Below are 24,672 nucleotides of genomic sequence, written 5' to 3'. Positions count from 1 at the left end.
TGTTCTCAAACCTTCGGCAATTTTTTTAATTATTTTTTCTGCTATTTTTACAATAAACTTTTTGTCAGGGTGAACTTCCCCTTTAACTTGTGTTATTGCTACTGGATGGTAAACGGAATTGTCACTTTTCCGTGTGTACAAAGTCTATGGGGAAACGGAATTTCCGTTTTCTGACATGCTGAAACGGAATTTAAGATTTTCTGAAAATGAAGAGGCAATTTTTTGAAACGGAAAATCACTGTCCCTACAATAGGCATATTGATTTTTGTTTTCTCTTCTTTTTTTTCATTTTTTGTTGGGATGGACTTGCCCTTTAAATTTTGGAAAAACTTTTTGGCATGTGAACAGGCTATTAGAATGTATGGACATCATGAGGCCAAGTGAAACCATATGTTCTGTTTCAGTGATGCCTGTATTTACTAATGAATGTTGGTTTAACCAATTGTAATTGGCTTGTTTGAAAGCAGATGTGGAAATATTGCCACATGCAGTTCTACATACATGTACAAAGTGTGTATTAAAGCTGGTGCACATGTGTAGGCCTGTATCATTGCCAACTATTTTTTTTAGTTCATTTATGTTCCGATTTCCTATGTTCTACAATTCAAGCTTGAAGTTTATTTTGAAATTAGAATTCATATTCTCAGTTATGTGCATCTGTGTAATCCTGTGGTATTTGTTTTGTTTATGTAGTGTTTCCCCTATCTCTTAATATCCCTATTTACTCTTTCCACAGCTCACTTGCCATGATTACATTATAATCATGTCTGTAATGATGAAAATATATAAAATGGATTTTCTTGTGCCCTTTTGTATTACTCTGTATTTATTGTTTTGTTTTTGAAAAGTAAATCATATCCGATAATGATAACATTACCTGTCTTCTCCCTCATAATTATTACAGGAGAGCCATGCAACCAAGCTCTTGGAATGGAATCAGGGGCCATATCTGACTCAATGATTACAGCCTCAAGCAGTTTTAGTGATCGTCGAAGCCCTCGCTATGCACGCCTCCACCAGAGAGATGGTGAGTACATGGCAATTTTCACTCCTCAATTTGTCTTCCCCTAGCTCCCAGCTCATTTTGTTTTTCCACTTTTTATATTAATCACTTCAGGGAAAAAAGGAATACATGTTATGAAAATGATAAGCCTACATGTACATTGTGTGCAAGGGCTAAGTTGCTTGAAAGGAGAGTTGAGTATTTTTTAGCAACATTTTGATATTTCATCTCAATTTTCATCATCAAATGATCAGCAGTCTGTACAGTATGATTGATAAGACTTATGAAATAAATGTATGAATAGTCCCATTTCTCATTCTTTAATGATTTTAATGAGGAGTTGCTGTATTCATTTTTTGTCATGTAAAATATTCTTTATACATGATTTACAAACTGTAAAAAAAATTGTTTTCTTAATCTTCAGTCTAATGAGGAATGGACAATATGTAAATTCCTTGCACTATTCAATGTGTGCGCGTGTGTGACATCTCAGTATTTCATAATTTCACATTTAAATTTCAGGTTGTTGAGAACCCTGGTACATGTATGTCCTTTAAAAGCTGTTGAATGTTTCAGGATAAAATATATAAAAATACAACAATGTATTCATTTCCATCTATTCTTAAACCAATCAACAGCTTGAATAAACAAACAACTATCGCTAATTGGATAGGGTTTAGTTCTGGTTTGTTGGTGAAATCAATAGTGTCAGTAATTGTGGTCATAACATTCTCAAATCAGCAGATGGTGCAAAACCTTATGATTAATTACGAGTAGGCTAATAATTATGACCTGTGACATCAATTATGTATAAACTTATGAAGGCAATTATCTATGAACTTTAATAGCAAATTGTTTATAATGGAAGAGCCATACTACATGTCCTTTGCAGTTTTTCAAGGGGTTTATTCTATAGATTGACTATTAACAATTTGTTGCATGTTTAGCTCTCAAAATTTGTACAATGTGTACATTTAGATGTGCATGGATCTTTTTCTTTTCAACCTTTTTTCCTGAGCACTTGGGAAATATGAGAAAATGATTTGCTGTTTACAGAAAGATAGGCACCTTCAGAATCAATATCAATTTGAGCCATGTTTTAGGTTGAGCAAAATGATGAATTGGTTTCTTGAATGGGCTTGATCTTTAATGAGCCATCACTGTTTGCATTAATGGATGCCATTTGGGATAATATGATAAATTTCTACTTTCTATTGAAATGGTGGAAGTCTTTTGGTTAGTATGTACATGGCATGGACTGTAAAACTGCAAGGATTTCCCCCATGTATGTACTATATAGGAAGACAGAGTTTTATGAATTCCGCTTGATACATTTAGGCCTAGAATGAAAGAGAGGTTCTTAAAATATAGAATAGTAGGTGGTTTCAGACCGCCTCAAAGTTCGTCAGTTCCATGTATTCTCTGATCAGGAAATTTATCCCGATCAGAAAATACCAGGTATTTTGGTAATGTGAAAGCAAACTACGCGTAATTTCCCCCGAAAGAAAATACCCACTAAATAGTAGGTACTTGGCGAAATTACGAGAACTTTCGCGGGGATTTTTCCAAGGTGGCAGGTATTTTGGCGATGTGAAAGCAATTTACGGGAACTTTTTATCCCAGCATGTCATTGGGCGTCGTTGGGCACGGGGGCTGTGGGTGGCTGCTGGGCTAGTGATTTTGAATCTCGCTCCTTGCATGTTAATCAGACCATACTGCGCATGCTCGTAACTTCAGGAACTTATCCCGAAGGGTATGGTTCAGGGCTGTGTGAATGCAGGAATAAATTAATGGGTATTTTTAGCCTAAAAAAGTTCTCGTAATTTAACGGGGATTCTTGTGATCGAGGCGGTTTGAAACCACCTACAGAGAGTGGAAACCAACTACAAAAAAGACCTATAGTACAGAATGTTTAAATCAGAGCTACCAAGTCTCACGCATTCAGGGTCCGTCTCACGATCTCACGCATGGCACCCATTTTTATCACGCATCGGGACCCGACAGGAAAAAGAGAGAAAAAGTAGCATTATTCGCCAGATTATACGACTGGCGGACCGCCTTCACGTCTAGCCCGGCACGCGAGACGAATCGAGAGATTGCAGTTAGCGCACAGCTAGTACGTGATACGATGAATCGCGTGTGTGTATTGTATGGTTTTGAAGCCCATATCTCATGCGCGCGTTGCGCGTGTGCGCCTTTTCGCAACGTATGAGTGTAAGTACTGGCTGCGCGCGCACAGAGACGTCGAGTCATGAAAATCTCACGCATAACATTTTTTTGAACTTGGCATCTCTGTTAAATTGTATTTCCTTTTGGGTATTTTTGTCTTTGGGTACCCAGGGTAATTTTCGGGTGGGTACCCAGGTACCCGAAATCATGTCGCATGAAATATGACTGGTGGAACAACTCCATACATGTACATGTAATTGGCCAGAAATACTAAGAAGATAATGCTAATTTAACACTATCAATAAAACGCAATACTTTTGTTCATTGAAAAGATCATATCTTAATAATATGACCTGAACAAACTTATCTTGAAAACATTTTTTTATAGTTTAAAGGAGCCGAAAAGCAGTCACATTTTTGTAAAGCAGAGAAAATTTCCTTTTCGTTTTAATTTAATAATTTGTTACTTCATTAGCACCGTAACTCAATTTTTCAACCGCAAACACGCTAAATTGTCTTCGCCATCGCCTAATTTCGATGTCGGTGAGTAACGTCCATGTCCAGAAAGAAGGGGTAACGTGTCTTACATTTGTACACTACGCAATACAAATCAAATACATGTGTATGTTATATGTACTAGTAAGCAATTAATTTTGGGGTATCGGGTATTGATTTTTCTACCCGTGTTTTAATCCCAGGCCTGATACCCCTTTCATGAACCCAATTATGCGGCTGATAGCAGCATAATTTGGTTGTAAAATTGGAGGAGGACCAGAGTTATTCGCATTATTTTTATGCTGCAATTATCCGCATAATATCAGCATCGGGACCAGATTTTGACTTTATGAACGCATTTACAAAGTAATGCGAAATAATTGCCATGGTGCGCTCACAAGGTCACCCTTTCCCAACGCAACCCTATTGGAGGGGGCCTGTACAGTTGCCATGACGATTATCCGCCTTTTTCTGGACAGGCGCTCGTAAAAATAGTGCGGATTATTTTCGGAGTTTGTGAACGCAATTTGTTTTGAATTATCCCCATTACTCTTTATAGGCGGCTAATTGGAGGATGGGTTTATGAAAGGGGAATGATTCATACCACCTCAAGGTTTGTCAGTTCCAAGTACAAGTATTTAATGTACCCTGGTCAGAAAATACCAGGTAATTTTGGCAGTGTAAACTGTGAAAGCAACTTAAGTACTGTAGGAACTTGCTGAAATAAAGAGAATATTTGCACAGATTTTTCATAGGTCCTGAGTAGTTTGGCAATGTGAAAGCAAATCAAAGGATTTTTTCAACCCAGCGAGTGGGTGGGTGTGGGCGCCTTGAGTGGCTGCTGAGCTGGTGATTTTGAATCCCACACCTTGATATATCTGTATTTTTTTTCTTCACTATTTCTTTTGTATTTTATTCAATTCAATTCTTATTCCTCGATGCTTATTAGGCCATACTGATTGTAAGGGTCTGCTTTGGGTCAGTATGAATGTGAAAAGTAATATGTAATTTTAAGTATTCTCAAGTCTGAACAAGTTCTTGTCATTAAATGGTTTTCTAAAGATCGAGGCAGTCTGAATACACCTTCTAAGATTAATGTTAGGGGATGCTCTAACAAGCTAGATGTCGGCTAATTAGAGGAGGGCTTGGCTCTTCTCTAAAAGAAATTTCCAACATTGATTGATGTTGGCATGTATGGATGAAGTTTTGCACTATACCTGAAATACTCCATGCTGTACAATCAGGGAAGTAATCCTTTGCCCTGGTACTACATGTACATGTATACAAATTTTTACATGATGGTTTTACATGTACAGTCCGACCTCTCTCATCCGGCCTCCCCTTATCCGGATCTCTCTATTATCCGGACGCACACTTGCCGAGATTTTTTTTTTGTACCGGCCGGTACGTGAGGAAATGAGATTTCAATCTAAACTCAATCCTATACGTAAACTCTCTTTGATTAAATATATTTCCCAACATTCACCCTACACCAAACATATTTTTCATGAAAATATCTCACCCAAATCACCAAAAGAACTTTAGGAATGATAATTTCCAGTAAATCAGGGTGCAGCACAAACATTTCATCACGTTTCTCTTTTTGCTTCGCGGGAAAAACAACACATGTCTTGCTAGCTAACTTTAGGCCTCAATACGGACAGCGCCATCTATCATGTTTGAGCCTACAGTCAGTGTAACAATGGCTGACATTGCGAAGCTGCGATACCCGTCGCGATGATCTAATTTTAAAACTTGGTTTCATCGAGTCATTCTCTTTCTTTTGAGGTATGCTCGATGTATACCTCAGTCATTTTAGCAGGTAAATTATCCAAGAGTTTTGGCCATCGATCGATTTAATTTCCATTAAAACAATGCCTATAATTTGCACTGAGTCTGCAGTGAATATTGTCTTTACCGTACGCCCACTTAGTGTAGCTATCGCCGGTGGCCTGGGGAGGCAGTCGGCGTGTATTTAATATTGGGTCTCCCAGATCCGGATAAATCCCTTATCCGGATTGGTGCTGGTCCCAACGTGTCCGGATAAGAGAGGTCGGACTGTAGATTATAAATTAATTTATATTCTTTAGACAATATAAGGTTTTAATTTAGAAACCTTAATGATTGTAATATACTTGTAAGTCTGTTTTAATTATTGCATTAGCAAAAAAGATGTGCATGTATGATATATTAGTACAGTAAATTGCCTTTTAAAGACTTGAAATTTGTTCTGAATTGACTACAAGTAGGTCTACTTTCAAAACATGAATGAATTATGTATAATACATGTACTTGTAATTATGCAAATTACTGCAAACTAAACTATAGTGCATTTTGTAATTATAAGGGTAAAGTAGACTATACCCCAGCATCAGATTTGTTTTAAGAAAAGTAGACCAATGACAAGAAAAGTGTTAAGGTTGTAACATAGAGTTATTACAGAAGGAGGACTCGAACGCTTTGCCCCATGCGCAGCACTGCTAATTCCCTCACAGCAGGGTGGTCCTTCACGGCACTTTCACACTTACAGGCGCAGGCCGCCCGTAAATCAGCCCTAAATCAGATAGGGAAAGTTGATTGAATGCAAATAAAACGCCGTCATTCGGACCCAATGGGTAATATTAATATAAATAAAATTTACAGATCATAATCAGCGAAATATCATAAAAGTTAGGTCTATATCTATCTCTTCAAGTGCGTCAATTCTAGTATTTTTCCGAAACGGTCCCGAGCTGAGACCTGTACTGTGTGAATGAGCTGAGCGAGCTCAGAGCTCAAGCATCACGCTCACCTTCAACTTACACAAATAGGAGTACTTGGGGCACCGGAAGATACTCGACGATGCATCAATCGACGTAGAAATGCCCCGTAGATTCGTCGTTATATTTTCAAGGCATACATGACCAACAAATAATCTTACCATCGAAATCAACTTTGAAGTATGCTTCCCCCTCATTGTAATTTCTAAGACAGGAGCGCACAGGAAAAGGTTTTATAAAGCAAGAAAGACAGACATACATAAATGACTAGTATCCAACTTTTTCCGTACGTACATTGTACCGTGGCTGGGTTTAATGAGATTGTAACGTATTTGGTATGTACAGTATGCAAAGGCGATCAACTCAGAAGTTCAACCATACATACATGTAAAAGACGTACATCAGGAATCCGTACAAAGATATATGGATGTTGGAAGAACAGCAAGTCGTATTTTGATTTTGAAAAAAAACAGAGCTCGAAGGGAAGTTACTTGTATGTGGGAGAACGTCGTTTACAGCGGTGCCTCGCAGGGACCTTCAAAAAATCTCTGACCTCAGATTTTACGAGCAGGCTTATCGCGTTACGTAAGTGGGTTCTAACTTTCGCCTGGCTCGCCGATTGATGTTAGATATCGTTCCTTCGCCTGAAGGAAGCGATAACAAAGGATTAACAGAGGAATTGGAAGATGGTTCTCCTTCTGTAATAGCTATGGTTGTATGTTTGAGATAAAATAATAAAAAGTGTGAGATAAAATAGATAGAGAGAGAGAGGCTTGAAAAAGGAAGAAAAATAAGATCTACCAATATAATGAAAGAGCCTTCAACAGTTACATGTAAAAATAAATGCATTTTGTATTATAATACATGTAGTGTACTGTATGAAAATGAACTAAAATTTACGGTACATGTATTCACATATTTAGGCCAACATATATGCCTTTTACAGTGTTGAATAATGGGGGAAATCTTTTCAGAACATCTTTCTGTATTTTAGGGGAGTTGGTCTAATGAATAGCATACTTGCTCTTTCGCTTGCGAGCTAATACAGCAGTAAAAGCCTTGTCTTACTGAAGGTTAATGATGGTTGAGTATTCTAACGGTACGATATTGCTTTTCTGAATAGTTCAGATGGCTCTCCTTCAATTCAAAGCAAGTTTTCTTGCAGTTGCACTGCAAGCTGTCATTACATTTTCATTATACTTCTTTATTTGGTGATTACTAGATTATTGGGTTATTTTTGGATGACTTCACTCAGTGCGAAAGCAAGTCAGTGTAGCCATTCAGTGATAGTATCTAACATACTGTAAGTGTACATGTACTATCATCACATTTGTGAAGCTCTAGAGACTGCTTTTTTTACTATTCACTATTCCTTACATGTTTTTGCTACATGTAAGTGAAGGTGCAGAGCTCAGACTAATACCAACCATTCAATTGTGCTGTGATCTTCCCTTCTTTTCTCCCCCCCCTCTCCCCAATACCCCTTTTATACTGCCCTCTTCATTTTTCACCGGCGAACTTCTCTGCCTCGCATTCCTCACTTCACCGGCGAAGAAATAAATGTACCCTTTCGCACTGACATTTCTTCCCCGGCGAAAGTCAACGGGCAATTGCAGAACAACATGAAAGAAAATTGTAAACATTACTTCTTACCTATTACAAAAAGGTATAAAAAAAAAGAATTACAACATATTTTGGAAGTATTACGAGAAAAACAAACAATTATCACATTCACTCTAAAAATTCGAATGTTAAATCAACATTTGAAAGGTTGGAGGAGTGACATCCTTTCATCCAACCTTGTATAAAGCTGAATCCAACATTCTATGTGTTGGGTAGAACCATTTAAAATGGTAAATGCAACATTTAGAAAATGTTGTCACTCCTCCAACCTTTCAAATGTTAAGTTGACATTTTCTTTTTTTTAGAGTGTTGTTTTTATATTTTAGCGCATTTTATACATGTAAAAAGTGCTTAAATAACAATAAATATTGTTAGTATAAAAAAGAATATGTTCGAGAGTATCTACTTGGCCAGAGCATTCAGCTGAGCTTGCAACTTATCACGTGCAGAATCTCGGTATAGCTAGGGGACTTCGGGAGAGAAAAAAATTGACCTCTGACGTCATTAAACGAGGAGAAGTTCTCTGGTTTGCTTTCATACTGGCCATTTCACCGGCGAACTTCGCTGGCGAAGTTCTCCACCTCTAGAGGTGGAGAAGTTCGCAGAACTTCGCCGGTGAAGTTTTCCTGTGTACGTTTCATACTGGACACTTTCCCCTTCGCTGGCGAACTTCGCCGGTGAAAAGCGCAATATGAAAGGGGTACAAGTGTCATAAACAGTGCAGGTACATGTGTCATGAGAATATTTTCCCCACACAAGTCATATTCAATTATTCATGCTTGTACATGTACATGTTTATGTACATAATGATAAAGGGGTGAAGATTCTGTTTCAGCCTAAGTGCTTTTTCATCTTAAAAATAATTGTACCAAGGAGTTTTTGCTGAAGACGTGACTTTTCGTGTCCATGTACATGTATGTAAGGCAGTTTACCCTGAGTCTGATTTCACTGTGTACGCACAGCTGATAACATAGTGGCACTTCTGAACTTTTTTGTCCTATTTTAGATCAGTGGTATGAAATCTGAATAAACATTATTTGGTGATGCAGGCTGGTCAAATAATTGTAGACTGATGAGGAGATGAAGAATGTCACATTGATCAGGAAAAAAATGTCAGGATTTGGTTTTGATTTTATTTGCTGTCAAAGTTTTATTTCTTGTAGAGTCTATAATTCATGCTACATTTACTGTAATGTAAAGCAAATTAACATTCAAGCTGAATATTTTTAGTGTTTTGTCTTTGTAGTTTACATGTAGTAAAAATCAAAGAAAGAATCGTATTGGGTCAACACAGACCAAGTATAAACAAAAAACAAATGAAACATAATTATAACTATTTACAAGTAATCAATAGAAAGAAACAAAAATATATAAATAATAATACATGTAATAGTAAAAAAAACGGAAAGTTTTATGCAATGACACATACATGATATTTAACACAACTTTGATGGCAAGTATTCATATGGTCATACACAGTAAACCGGATACATACAATGATGCATGTACAGATGACAGAAATTATAATTTAAACTTCCATTTCTTAAAATGAGCTGCGAGTTTGTGTCTTTCTTGGTCACACAATACTCAATTTCTTTTTGCTTCTTAACAAAAGGTCTAAATGCTCCAAAGTTTGGATCAACTTTGCTGAATTTACAAATGAAAATGAAGTTCATGTACTTCAGTAATAAAATTAAGTAGAATGTGAAGATACATGTATCATCCAGATCACCAAACATTTTTCTGAAAATAGATAAAGTAAAATTGGAATTAAATTTCTGTATTAAAATAGTGAACAAATCTGGTCATAGGGATGAAACCTTTTCACAATTACAAAATATATGAACAGATGTTTCAGGGAACTTGTTGCAAAATTCACACAAAGGGGAATCTTTCCTTTTAATCTTGAAAAGAAAATCATTACCAATGCATTTGTGAAAACTTTGAAATAAAAAGAATGAATTTTAGTGACTTTCGACATTTAAAGTTATTGCAATTTATTTTCTCACATGAAATATTGTCAGGAATGGGTAAGATATGAATAACGTGTGTCAGGGATAGATTTGCCACTCAAGATATTATACATGTAAGCATAGCTGGGTAATTTTTTAATACCTATCAATTTGAGAATTAACATAATGAACATCATCACTGTTATGGACATCAGTATTTTGAAGATAGGGAATAAGCCATTCTGGATATTCTGGATGAGAAAATTAAAATTTCTTCTGTCAAAATGGGGTATATTAAAATCCATGATTAGTTCTTCAAAAAATTGATGGCCAGGGAGGGATGAATTAAGCAAATCTGATATTATGTGAACATGGCATGCACCATAATAAAAGTATTGTTTGGATTTGGAATGAATTAATCTGTTAAACCATAATGACTAACATGCATCTTAGAAAAACTATAATCAAAGATAAAAAAGTGGCTTCTTAAAGAGAAATGCCAGTAGTTGCAGTAAACGCTGATTTCATGAGAGTCTGTAAAACCAGGCTTAATTGTCAGTATATCATCGAGGATCCTTAACCCCAGACTATCCTTAACCCCATATTATCTTTTTTTGATTCACACTGTCTTTCTTAACCCCATACTATCTGCTCAGCTGGCGTTAATGCCTTAACCCCGGACTATCCCTCAGCTCATGAATATTGATGATTTTACCAGCATGATTAACGTGCAATTCGACTTCTGTGATTGGCCCTGTTTCGTTTTCACACTGCATCTCTTAGCACCGCAATTGTGGTGCTACACTGTAGCACCACAACACATGTAAGCCGGCTAACCCTGCTTTTTTGCAGGGCCAGATAGTACCGTACTTTTTACCGTGCTAGCCCACTTTGCTAAAACGTAATGTGAAAACGAAGTGGGCTAAGCTTAACCCCGGGAAATTGGTGGGGCTAAGATCCCCCCTTAGCCCCACCAATTTCCTAGGGTTAAGGAAGAAAGTGCAGTGTGAAAAACATATTAGATAAACTGAACTTTGTGAAATCTTGAAATCTACTCTGAAAATCTGATCACAAACACATATACGTGCAGGTGGGACAGTGTATTATTATTGCATTGAATGTCGGCCCGACACTTGACCCGAATCCTGTGCTTATTTGCTAATTTTTTCAGCAATTACACAATTTCTTCCAGAATCCTTTGGCACATATATTTTATTTACACAAACAGACACTTTGGTGGTCATTTCATTGGATTCTGTAAGAACTCGTTTTGATATCGTTACCACAACTGGCAGTTACATGTACCTTTAAAGAAAGGATTGTTTTCAAACTTGTTCCTGTTTCATTTGAATACTGTAACCTGCTATGATTAATTTAGGTATAAGGGCCAATATGTACATGCACATAAAGTAACTTTTTATTAATGTTTTCCCTCTACCGCTATTTGTGCATATCATTGTGTGGGTCAGCTGATTTTTCCTTCATGTATTAAACATGTACTGTTAGTATAAGATAGCACACATGTATACTGCAAGTAAAGATTGAAAAATTATAGAAAAATTAAACTGAACGGTGAATCCCAAGCAAGGAGGAGATACAGTAAGGGCTAATCTGTAGGACAAGCAGTGAAATCACAGAGAAAACTTGAGAGTTTAATTTAAGGTGCAAGAAATCTGTACAGTTTGTTTCTCAAGGATCACCCTTTCTATAACTTATACATGTACATGTACCCTTTCTATAACTTATACATGTACATGTATTGAAGAGCCTATACATGTAGGATAACTGGCATAAATGTCAAACTGAAGTGGTCTCATGTTGCCTCTAAAGTCCATGAAGACATTCATGTGAGATATCATTTGTCATTCCACAATATTCAAGAACAAGAAAATACTGCTCTTTGAAGCTTTTTATAATTTAATTAGCAATATAGATGTACTTATATTTCAGGCATAGCTTTCTTTGTTGAAAGCCAGTTTCCTTCATACCTTTTTGTACATATTTGCTTCCATCACTCACTTTGCTAATAAATTTTAATATCTGACAGACTAAGCCAATTCTCATCAGACCAACTAACTCTACAGACTACAGTGTGAACGTGGCTATTATGTTAGACTTCATCCTTCACAGCATGAACTTCATAAAGTTGCAAATGAACCAGCTTACATGTACATGTAGTTTGCTTCTGCAAATTATTGGGTTTAGATTTTACCCGTCTTTGAAGTTCAAGGTGATAAAAAGAATATATGAAAAAAAATGTGTCTTGAGTTAGTATAATGAGCTACATGTACATGTAAGATATTGTGGCTTCTGTTGGAACAGATACATGTAAGTGATGAAATTGATAAAGTTATCTGTATACAGATCTGACTGTTTCATTGGGAATAATAATGTATACATTATATTCTTACAGCTTGGTCTGATGGAGATGCATTTTATCTTCCTTATGTACATGCACCATGTCCTTGCCTATTTTTCATTCTAGAGTTTCTAATTGCACATTTCTCTGTTTCTATTTGCTCTCTGTGTCTGGCAGGTGATGGTGGTTGGACAGCTAACCCAAACGATGAGAGCTCAGCACCAAGTCTGACGATAGACCTGGGACACAGGGCCCGGGTCGTTGCTGTGGCAACACAAGGCCGATACAACAGCAATGAGTTTGTTAAATCTTTTAAGTTAGCATGCAGTAATGATGGTGAAAAATGGAACTTTGTCCTAGAAAACCAAGCTGAAAAGGTGAGAGCTACATGTACATAAATGTGATATTTTTTTTATCAGTCTTCGTTTACAGATCATCAGAAAAGAGCTTGTTTATCTTGAGGGTTCAAACTTTTTTTAAAAGAGGAAAAAATTTACCATCACTAAAAATAGATTGATTTTTGTGTAATTGCAATTTTTTAACAATTGGAGGATGATTATTTGTGTGAAATGAGAGCGATCCATGTATGTTTGCATGAGTTCCTGTTTCAACTTGCATACATATTTCATGGCTAACAGATAAAAATGAGTATGTTGATGATTCATCGATGCAATTTTTGTGTTCCTGTAGTGTATCATTTCTTTCTTTTATATAAAGGTGAATAAAGAAGAAAATAAGAATCAAAGGAATGTATCTCCAGTAATTTAATCAAAATCTGATAATAAAAAATGATGATTTTGCTTGATTTTATGAAACATTAATATAAACAATGCAGTGAAGATGCAGATTACAGAATGGATGAATTTACTTACTATATTATATCGGTAGTTCAAACCCAAGCCACGTCAGACCAAAAGACGTGAAAAGATGGGAGTTGCTGCTACCCTGTTGGTGTTCAACAATTCAATGAATAGAGCTTCTTTGATCTGGCGCTGCCAGGCCCACAATCAATCGGGCAAAAGGAACTTTGGGTGTATTTCAGGTTTTATTTCAAACAATGAAATATGGATTTGTATTTTTATTTTAATTCCTGATTTATATGAATTCATGAGTTCAATATGGAGACAATTCAAACTATGTTTTACATTGAAGGAGGTAAATCAAGCAAAATAATGAAAATGTGACATAATCAGTTTGTTCCTTGGCATATTATACCACCCATGTTTTGCATGAAATTGATTTTTTGTTTTATTATTCAAATCAAATTTTGGGGAGTGTTCTTGTCCTCAGATTACCTTGGAAGTACATGTAGCAATTAGATATGCAAATTAAAGTAATTCCTCTGCACATGTTTTTGTTGCTTTTGTACTCCTGCTGATTGTGAAATAAAAATAAACCCTGTAGTATACGGAACATGTTAGCGTAACACTGCAGATGTTCATTAAAGCAAATTCAAGCTGGAATTACATTCAGTTCTAAAATCTGAATTATGGGTTTTTACTTTTTCTATTATCCTTTTGTTCCATGAAAAAGTTATTCCAATGTTGCTTCAAGACTTAAGCATCATACATGATTGTATTTTATCATGTATTTAAAATGTCTCCCTGGAACTTTCTGAACCAATCAAATTTTTTTTTACTCTAATCAATATTAGCCCAGACAAGTCACATGCATGCATTGTAAACCCTATCTGGATATTTAAATTCTATCATGAAAAATATGACATTTATTCAACTACATGTACAGATGAATGATAATCTTTCTTCCCTACACACTGTGTTTCTTTCTTTTCTTTTATTCTTTTGGCATACATGTAGACGTTCCAAGCTAATACCAACAATGATGATGTTATAAAAATATCATTACCAGAACCTGTGGAGGGCCGTTATATTCGCTTTTTGCCAACAAGTTATAATAACATGATTTCAATGAGAGTAGAACTCTTTGGCTGTTTAATGGGTATGTCCGCTGTAACTTGTAACTTCTTGATACTATTTTGGTAAAATTCTAAATGTAATTTGTGCTGTGTAGTGTGTTTCACTGTAAGATTTTAATACTAATTCAGTAAACCATAGGGAACCCTAAATTAATTGTTATTAATGATATTTGCTATTTTATTTGATATTTATCATTTTTTTAATTTTCATTTCAAAGTGTTTGAATCTACAAGTTATGTATTCAGAATGCAGAGAGATAAATTTGGGTAGATTCATATTATCTTTCAAAATCTCTCATACAGTTCATTTCCAAGTTAACTTCATGTTCAACCAATATTATGACACATATTTTTCATTCAGTATTCATTAAACATATCGAACATGAAAGTGTCAATTTTCTTCAGTCTTACAATGTTTTGTTTTTATTAAAGCTAATTTTATGAGTAAATTAATTTGTATGTATTATTAAGGCAAGTATGACTGAACATCAGTAATTTCATCAATTTGATTGCGTGTAAAACATGATCACTAGATACCTTGCGTTTGAATTACATGTACATTGTATTCAATGACATTTTTGCTACATTTGAGCAAACCATTTTTTGCCATACAGATATAGTTGTACTTTGCTGAACCACTGATACTTATCTCTCTCCCCACAAACTGCAGATGCACAAAGCGCATCATTTGATGGATCTAACTACCTCAGATGGGATCTTTATTCCGAAAGTGAAATGTTAAATCTTGAGGAGGAGTTGATTGATATACAGTTCCTAACAATTGAGCCGACTGGGATCATTCTGTCAGCCGATGGCACACAAGGAGATTTCATAATGATCACCATGGAGGATGGAAAATTACACCTCTCTCTTAATATAGGTGGGTCTTAAATATTGTGATCTCTTCATCTTACGAGTTGCGACTCATTTACTTTTTTTTTAATGAAATTGTTCATTATGCTTTGCTTTTTTTCTTCTTCCAAGCTGTTGTGATCCTCCTATTCTTCTTTGTGTCCTCTTCCTCTCCATTTCCTCCTCCCCCCTTCTCTCTCACTCTTTTACTTCTTCCACATTTCCATATTATTTTTTTCTGATTTTCCAGATATTTACATTTGTTTTCAGAACACACATTCACTTCTCCAAACACGTATGGGTAAAATTCTGCATGTCTCTTGTCACAATCTTAATGGCCAAAATCCATTACTAAGATCATTTTTCAGATTTTATTATGGAGAAGCACTGAGATGATAATCAACATTTTTTCTTCATGTGTCGATCTCATGTTTTCTGAAAAATTGATAACCATTTTTCTGCTTAATTCTCTAGGTAGTAACCCGTTATATGCTGCAGGCACATTGAACATGGAAGTTGGAAGTTTGTTGGATGATGGTCATTGGCATAGCATGAGATACATGAGAGTTAATCATGATATCACTCTTCGGCTTGATGGTTTGAAGGTCAGAGGAAAGCTTTCCAGTGACTTTGCCAAACTAAATCTAGACAGAGAGGTAAGATTGATGACTAGATTCATTCTCTTATCATCTATCTATATGTGGACCTTGTGTTTTTTGTGTTTGAATGGGGTCTTGCTGGGATAAATCAGATATCTTCTTTTACATCTGCAAGAATGCAAAGAAGTGAACTAAAGTCTGGAACTTGAATCCAATGAATCAGTTAATACTTTCTGATTTTTTATGCAATCTAATGTGTATTCCAAGAAAGAAGGAGACTTATCTTTTTATATAGTCCATCATATTCTACATTTTTCTTTTTGGTTATAGACATTTTTTTCTTGGAATTTGTTTATTGTAATTTATTGTAGTTTAACATATACATGCTTTATTATCAAATTCATCTTATCATTGGAAGCTTGAAAGGTTTTCATGATACAATTTTGTCATTATCCTTAATATTAACTTTTAGTGTACATGTATTTATATCTGTATTTCATGTATTCACTTTGAATGTTTTTTTTAATAGTTCAGTTTATTTGCGTTTAACAGAATATAGGTAGATTTTTTTTTCATTTATGTGATGTGCTTATCATCAGAATACTTTGTTTACTAATGTACAGATGGTGATAATCATTGCTTCACAGTACATAATTTGAAACATAACTTAAATAAATGCAGTGTAATTAAATTCTGAGTAAATTACAAATCAATTGAACACTCCTCAGTCTTGAAATCATTACTGTGTGGGTCCTATAATATTGTAAAAGTAGATATCATTGGGTGATTTCAAGTACAGTGTTGACCTTTTGGTGTTGGTGTTAGGTCAATTTTTACACGATTATAACACCAAACATGAAATGAAGATGCTCCTGAAAAGTAAGTCACTAGTTGTCGAGGTGTTAATAATATGAACTGGATCAGTTTGCAAACTCTGAAATAAGTTTTACAGCCAGGGAAAGCAATCCAAATTTCAACACTATCACCAACACCGAGGCCAACACCAGACTTGAAATCACCCATTGTCTTTAAAAAACAACAACAAAGAATTGTTTGAAGAAAGAATTTGATTGTAATAAAAAAAGAAAACTATTTTTGTTGCTGGGCAACACCAATTAAAGAATATGTGTAGCCTTTTTACAATAATTATTTGATCTTAATAAAGATCTTGTCCTACTCAATATGATCATGAACCGAATGAAGGCAAATATGCCTGCTAAATGCAATGAAATCTTGGATCAAAATATCACTCCACACTCTGCAAAACCCTTCCTGTTATGCTGGCATTCAATCCATGTTCTTGACTGCCAGAGAAACATGCCTCCTTGAATTCCAGACGAAGATATGCACTGAAGGGAAATGCTTTTGGCATGTTGCATTAGAAATTAATCAGGCTTAAAAGCCAACCAGTTTGTAGGCTGGCCTTAATATCATCGACAAGATTGTTCAATATTTAATGACCTTCACAAACGGCTTTTACATCTGGAGATATTTTTTTTCGCTTTGATCTTGAGAGTGTGCGAACAACTATATTGCACCTACCGGTATGTGCATTTGCTGTGATGATCAGTAATAGATTATACAGTGTGCTACTATGGCAATATTATATTGAATTGTTATATGCTGAGAATCGTTTTTTAGCATACATGTACAAAAAATATGGCAGCTCTTTTCTGTTTTAAATGTTAATAGCTTTGAAAAATGGGCAATAAACAGTGTATTTGTCCCCCAAAAGTATGTAATTACTTGTAAGCATCCAAGTTATGGCACAAAATGAATTTTAACAGTATAATCAACAAAGTGGCCTCTTAATGTTTGTATGTATGTCAAGTTATGTTCCAAATGATTGTGGCGGAAAATTAGAAGTTGCTCCATAATAAACATGTATTGTAATAGAATCATTTTAGCAGGCAAATGCTGAACTACATGAATTTGTACACAGTAACATTTCAATATACAAGCAGATAATAGCAAAATATAGATAAATATACGCAATGAGAAAAAAGAAGTATAAAAGAAGTCAGAATGGTATGCATAAGACGAAGGGATGTCAAGAAGGATACTTGTAGGTGGACACTGGACAGGGATAATGAAAAGGATATATTGTAAAGTAAAATTTGTAGTTGAGTATTCTCTGTGAATATACATGTAACAATCTTAGTTACATTGATATTTGAATTATATGAACTAAATATGAGATGAATTCATAATCTTTTGAAAGCTTTGTACTTGGTACATGTATTTCCAAGCACTTATACACAACTGCCTACATGTACTTACATAAGATCTGTGTTGAATAGTGATTTTAGCATGCTCTTTTTGCCAGCTGATTTTTCATTTACAATTCACTCTAACTACATGTATGTCACAAATTTTTGTAGAACTATGAAAATTCTTTATAAAATCAACCTTTATTTGACAGAGTTTCCTTTTATAAAGACATTGAACACTATATGCTTTCCACAAACCGATACCAATATTTGTCAGTATATTGTAGAAAGCGTAGGCAAAGCTTCTGAAAAGCAATCATATATTTATAACTTTTCTTCAAATTATGTATTAATAAATGTTCTTTATTATAGATGACGGTTGGCGGTGCATCAGACAGAGCCAAAGGTAGTCATAGAATCAAGCAGAACTTTAAAGGTTGTCTTCAGAATGTTCGTATCAGTAACACGGTGGACCCAAACCTCCTGGGTATCTCCCTTGATTTCATATCAGAGGTTGAGATAGGAGGAAGGCGAGCATTCTCATCTGTTGGTGAATTCTTTGCTGGCTGTATCAGCGAAGATACCACCTCGTTAACCTTCCCTACCGAGGAGTCCTATCTCAAGTGGCCCGTTTCTACTTCCAGTAACAACTTCACGTAAGCCAATTCAATATATCTGTGGAAATTATTAGAGTGAGTGGATGTGTTTTACTGATGATGTGTGGGGTCTGATATAGTGATATTAGTTTATTTCATGTATTTTTCCCAACCACTGAAACTATTTTCACTAATTTATGTGAGAATTGTTATTATGATTTTTGGTGACATTTTCTATTTTGTTTGATTATCGCAAATACATATGAAGAACAATACAGTTTGTTCATTTCTTTAAAGCTAATCTAAAGCTTTAGTAAGTGTAAATTATACTGTGGTCTCATCTAACGTGACAATTATATAATCGTTTGGTGACATCGATTGAATTTCATCTTTGAAGATATCGAGCACTGTCTCTTGGTAATATTTTTTCTTTTTAAAGTGACCTTCTGAAGACTTATCTTTCAAATATGTTATGATTGTGTATCAAGAAGCTACATTGATGAACATCATTTATTTCCTAAATTTTCCAGCCTATTCCATGATGCCTGAGAAAAAGTTTTATATTAAAAAGGGGGAAAAGTTATTTTGTTCAGAATCCTGACCAAAATAGTTCTTCATGTGAAATTGCAATATACATCCACTGAAACATATTTTCTTATCCACATCATACATGTAACAGTCATTTTTAGGAAATACATACATTCATATAATATAATATAATTTGTAACAGTGACTATTTTATATCAATGCTTGATATCCATCAGTGATTTGGACTTTAATCCAATCTCTCATCGCCAGATAACTTTTAGTGAATAGAATTCCAATAAATGGGATCACCAGAGTAATGGGTAATTAATAGCACCCAGGGGCCTTGTCCCTGCTGGATGATTTGATTAGAGTAATTTTGGTCCCATTGCTGTAGCCTGAAGCTTGTAAAACAATCACCATATATCACAATGGATATTAAGTGTCATTGATATATGACATTAATCTTGTTGAAGAACTTTAATGTTACATCTATCCAGGGAAGACAAGATATTTAATTAGGTTTATTTTCTTTCTCTATCATTCAATGCCTTAATATTTCTTTTTTTTTCTGTTTGAAGTCTGTCATTTGTGGAGCTTATTTTCTTCCTGGGGTCCTTAACAGAAAGCTTAATAGTAATTGTATAATTTTTTTTTACGATTGATGCATTGACTATAATGTATAATTGAATGTTAAATCAAGCGTATGATCAATCTCTAACCTTTCTGTCTATACGGGACCCAGATTTGTTAAAGGAAACCAAAACCCAAGACAAGAAGCAATCTTATTGTAAAGAGTGAAATGAGAGGAACAATTTAAAAAAAAGTTTCATCAAAATCGGTTATGAAATAAGCAAGTTATGGGAGTTTGAAAACTCTTGTACTTTCTATGGGGATCCTCATATTGGCAAACGTGCTTCAAAATGGCTGAATTTGTGGACAACTCTCCATTTGTTTTGTACACAAATTTTTAGATTTTCCTCATTATCTTTCAAATTGCATCTTGCCTCCTTCTGAGCACAACATATGTCATGGGGACATATAATTCACACCACATATGTCAAGGTCAGGAGGAGATAATGTGAAATATGTAAAATAAAGGGGAAAATCTGAAAACTTGTGTACAAAACAAATGGAGAGTTGTCCACAAAATCAGCCATTTTGAACCACGTTTGCCAATTTGAGGATCCCCATAGAAAGTACAACAAGACTTTTTAAACGTCCATAACTTGCTTATTTCATAACCGATTTTCATGAAACTTTTTTTTAAATCGTTCCTCTCAATTTACTCTTTCCAATAAGATTGCTTGTCTTCTTGGGTTTTGGTTTCCTTTAATGAAATATATCATTCAGTGGTTTTTCCTTTTTTTTTGTGCCTGCTCTTCTTAAGAATTAGGATATATGATTAATATTTTGATTTTGTCTTATCTATATGGGCCCTGAATTTATAAATATCCCATCCACAGTTTCTAGGCATTATTTATAATGGTGTAAACAAAATAAAACTACATGTAATTGTTTCCTTTTGCCGGATTCTGTTTCTTAAATTCTATGAAGAGATATGATGGTTAAGAAAAGGGTACATTGTTGCTTATATCATGTCATTTCTGATGTTAAACTTTCTTTTATCAACAGGGTTCATATACGATTCCGAACCTTTGACGATGACTCACTGATGCTGTACAATGCACAGGGATCTAACAACTATATTGGGTTAGGTGTGAGGGACTCTCGGTTTGTGGTCATTATAAAGAATGGTCCTGATGCTGTGGATGTGCCAGCTGGTAAGTTTATCACATCCAATATTAGGCCTTCTGCCTAATATTAGATTCATGAAGAGGCTAATGCAATCATGTCCAATAGGAAAATAGGACATCCTATTCACTTTGGAGGGAAACTTGTAATCAAAGATTCCAGTCATGATTCCATCCCCCGTTTTTAGATTCTACCACCTTTCAATTTTAAGGTTCACTGTGAAGACCTATTCTGAACATGTTTGTTGTTCATTTTCCCTGTATCCAGTTATTCTTTTATGTATTTTGCATAAACCACTTATTTTGATCTGAGTCTAATATTGATTGAGGTATACACCCTAGCAGTTATATTTATGACAATAGTGACCTGTTCTTTATTTGTTGGTCATGGAGTAGACTTGAATCATTATCCTTTTTTATATATTTATTATTCCTTCATGTACATTCTCTATTTTTTTTCATAAGAATGATAAATTACAAATTTAGTTGCTGAATTAACTTCAAAGTGTTGTTGTTGTTTTAAATTCAGCCGTGTATGTGAATGATGGACTGTGGCACAGGGTGAGGGTTGAAGTCGCTGGTGGTAAAGTCCACATTACTGTAGATGAAAACAAACAGTCAACTGCCTACAACACTGGCTTTGTTTCTACATCCACAGAATTTTATATTGGTGGGACTGGTAAGTCAGTGTTACTTTTAAACCTTCATCTCATTCTCTTCCTCCTCATTCGTTTCTGGCCCTCCCCACCCCCTTGAACCTCATTCTGAACGATATAGGAAATCAAGTGTACCCTAACTGATCATTGCTCAGTTGTAGATGTTAAGCCATGTGAAGATTTTAAATTTATATGCATGTATTTGTTCTCATTAATTGTTAAGGTGCTAATATATTATTTTTTGTATAAATCTTGATTTTAAGAATTAGTATGAATTATTTTACCAGCCTCAATCTCATATCTCAAGGTAATCTCTGTTCTATTTTGAATGGATTTCATATCTCAAAGTTTGTGTTTTTTTAATTCAAATGTTCTATAACTATGATTAATTCTGTTGCAATAACTTGATTCCAAATCTATATTTCTTCATAATTCTTCATAATGTCATAATTCAAATCAAATCTTAATTATATTTCTGACCTTTTGTTATATAATTTTAAGTTTAAAACAGTTATTTTTTCCAATACACAATTATCAAAATCCAAGGCTGGTATTATCTAATAAAATCTCGCTTATGCATGTCTCAATAACCCACTGTTTTCTCATTTAAATGTGAATAATTTTAAGTGTACATACAGTGTAAATACATGTAATATTCAATGTAAGCATTGCACAATTCAGTTTAAATTTTGTAATTTAACGTGATTTACAGGCCTGCCAACTTCTCCGGGTTTTCCGGAGTTTCTCCGTTTTTCAGAATTTATAGCGGCCCAAAAGCGGAGAACTCCGTTTTCTTTGTATTTCAGATGATTTTCTTTTTTCTTTGGGAAATGACGCACTTTCCGTCTGCCTACGGCTCTCTTTCTCTCTCTGAGTCCTCTCAATGTTACATTTACGTACGTACGCACGTGTGTCGGATCGTACCTATATACCGTGCGTAACGTTAATTAAACGCATGCACTACGCGCGCGTACGTGGAGTTCAGAGTTCAATGGATAAGAACGCGTGATGGGCCTGTGCCCCGTGTGTGCATATACGAAGCGCAACAAGCCACGGCCAGCGCGCTATTTATCCGACAGCGATCGTGTGTATTGACATTGGACAGTTCGCCCGCGATCGCGAGGATTCATAGCGAATGTAACTCTATGCATACGATGCAGCGCTTGCGTGCCTCCGCTACTGCCGTTCTGGAATACCGTGTGGGAAATGGATTGTTTCGCCAGCTGAGGGTTTAGAAACGGTAACATTTTAAACAAATATGTTTTCCTGATATTTTTATATGTGCTTTGTGCTTAGTGAGCTAAATGCTTTGGATTTTACAAGTCTGCCGTTTCAGTGCCGATTCTTGCAAACTTTTAGACCCCTGCTGTATTTTTTTTAGTCTGTTAAAGGCACACAGTGACAGAGACACCCTCCTAATCCTATGCAAAACAATGAAAGCAGTTCTGCTAATTTTTCATAGCAACAGTGACTGTGAAAGAGTATTTTCCATCGTGGTAAAGAACAAAACTAAGCAGAGAGCAAGCCTGAGCACAAGAACATTAAGTTCTCTGATGGTACATAAATTGGCTATGGAGAGTAGAAAGAAACTATGCCATACTTGCTCAAGAGAGGTAATACATGGTGCCAAAAAAGCCACTTATGAAAGGCTCCAGAGAAAGGACAAGGCATAAAAAGCTCAAGAAGGGCTCCAGAAGGCTTGTTTTTAAGGTGAAATTTCCTAAATGTCCTCCAGCTTCGAGGGGGCTCCGTCCCCTTGCACCCCCGCCGGGGCCTTGCCCCTGGACCCCACAAGGGGCCTAAGCCCCCCGCCGTTGGGAGTTCGGCTTTCCGCGCGATTCGTGGACTCCTTTTTTCCATTTTCAAATGTTGGCAGGTCTGGATTTATTTCTTATTTTTACTCATGTATAATTTCTATATTATCCATAAAGAAGAGTGAGGTCAGTACATACAATGATCTAGTATCTCATTGAATTCCTTCAATCTGCAGTGTTGTCAAGAACAGAGACAGCATACCTACCAGGATTCCGTGGATGCATCAGTCAGATTCATCTCCTGGATAATGATGTCAACATCACTAGTCTAGAATCAACTACCATGCCACAAGGTGTTATTAAGAATGATGTCCAGGTTGATACCTGTGCACTCTTTGACTGGTAAGGTCATGTTTGCTGATTTGATTTCAGTTTCTCAATTTGGTGACATTTTAGTAATTTTGGTCAACTTTGTATCATGGTGACTTGAACGGTTCTTCTCTTACTCATTCGGCATGAATTAATTAACTTTCAAAATCCCTTTTTGTCTTATTTTAACTTTCATACTTTCTCCTCTTGTTTTTTTCCATCTTCCTATTTTTTTTTCTTTTTATTTTACTTTTTTGCACCCCCTCCTTCATCTCCTTTAGCCTTTTCCCCTCCATTTTCTCTTCTGATGTATGGAGTATATTCTGAATATGTTTCTATTTTGAAAACTCTTTTTTTATTAGTTTCATTATATTATAATTCAACTGTTATGATTGCAACATTTCTTCACCTATCACAGACATTCACACTCTTGTTTAATTGTCTTTAGGATTCTTATAGATTGATCTTAGTCGTGCTTTTATCTGTTATTAAGACATGATGACTCATTTCCCAAAGGTTGTAATATTCCATGATCCCTGATAACAATAATAGTAATAATGTTCATCAAAATCATGGAGATAAAAAATCTACCAAAATGAATGGAATAGATTGGTTATTCTCCTAAGGATCAAATAATCTAATATTGATAGCTATTGCTCATTTGGTTTAGTCTTCATACTAGAAACTGATTTTTTTAAAGAAAAATGAGTGAGGTCTGTATCCTGTTTTATGTGATTTATAGGTGTAGTCCAAATCCTTGTGAACATGGTGGCAGCTGTTCTTCTGACTGGCACACCTTCATCTGTGATTGCCATGGAACAGGATATACTGGAGCTGTTTGTCACACAAGTAAGTATATCCAACTCCTTATAAGGAGTATACAGAGTATGACGTTTAATACATATTGAGATTGGATAATGCAGCTCAAGGGTGGTATGAATTTGCTGCTTTTATTTTGGCAATTGAGAAGAGCTCCTCCCTTTAGGACAAATACTCTGCCACCAGCATCTCTGTGACTAGCTTGTTTTTTTTTCAGATCGGTTGCTGATAACTTATGCTAT

General features: G+C 35.3%; 1 protein-coding gene across 2 annotated transcripts in view; it reads left to right on the top strand.

Annotated features, from left to right (window-relative positions):
* The window catches only part of LOC121410654 (neurexin-4-like), a 60,988-nt gene that overhangs the window by 12,615 nt on the left and 23,701 nt on the right, over positions 1 to 24,672 (top strand). For both annotated transcript variants that reach the window (XM_041602884.1, XM_041602883.1), the window contains exons 2-11: positions 905 to 1,027; positions 12,538 to 12,737; positions 14,178 to 14,319; positions 14,967 to 15,176; positions 15,623 to 15,804; positions 18,330 to 18,613; positions 20,714 to 20,862; positions 21,362 to 21,511; positions 23,479 to 23,644; positions 24,354 to 24,460. In XM_041602884.1, coding sequence (XP_041458818.1) covers positions 905 to 1,027; positions 12,538 to 12,737; positions 14,178 to 14,319; positions 14,967 to 15,176; positions 15,623 to 15,804; positions 18,330 to 18,613; positions 20,714 to 20,862; positions 21,362 to 21,511; positions 23,479 to 23,644; positions 24,354 to 24,460 — 1,713 coding nt within the window. The remainder of the gene's footprint in view (positions 1 to 904; positions 1,028 to 12,537; positions 12,738 to 14,177; positions 14,320 to 14,966; positions 15,177 to 15,622; positions 15,805 to 18,329; positions 18,614 to 20,713; positions 20,863 to 21,361; positions 21,512 to 23,478; positions 23,645 to 24,353; positions 24,461 to 24,672) is intronic.

The sequence above is a fragment of the Lytechinus variegatus genome, chromosome 3 (genome assembly GCF_018143015.1).
Source record: "Lytechinus variegatus isolate NC3 chromosome 3, Lvar_3.0, whole genome shotgun sequence".
NCBI lineage: Eukaryota > Metazoa > Echinodermata > Echinoidea > Temnopleuroida > Toxopneustidae > Lytechinus > Lytechinus variegatus.
This window is presented reverse-complemented; position numbering and strand designations above follow the sequence as displayed.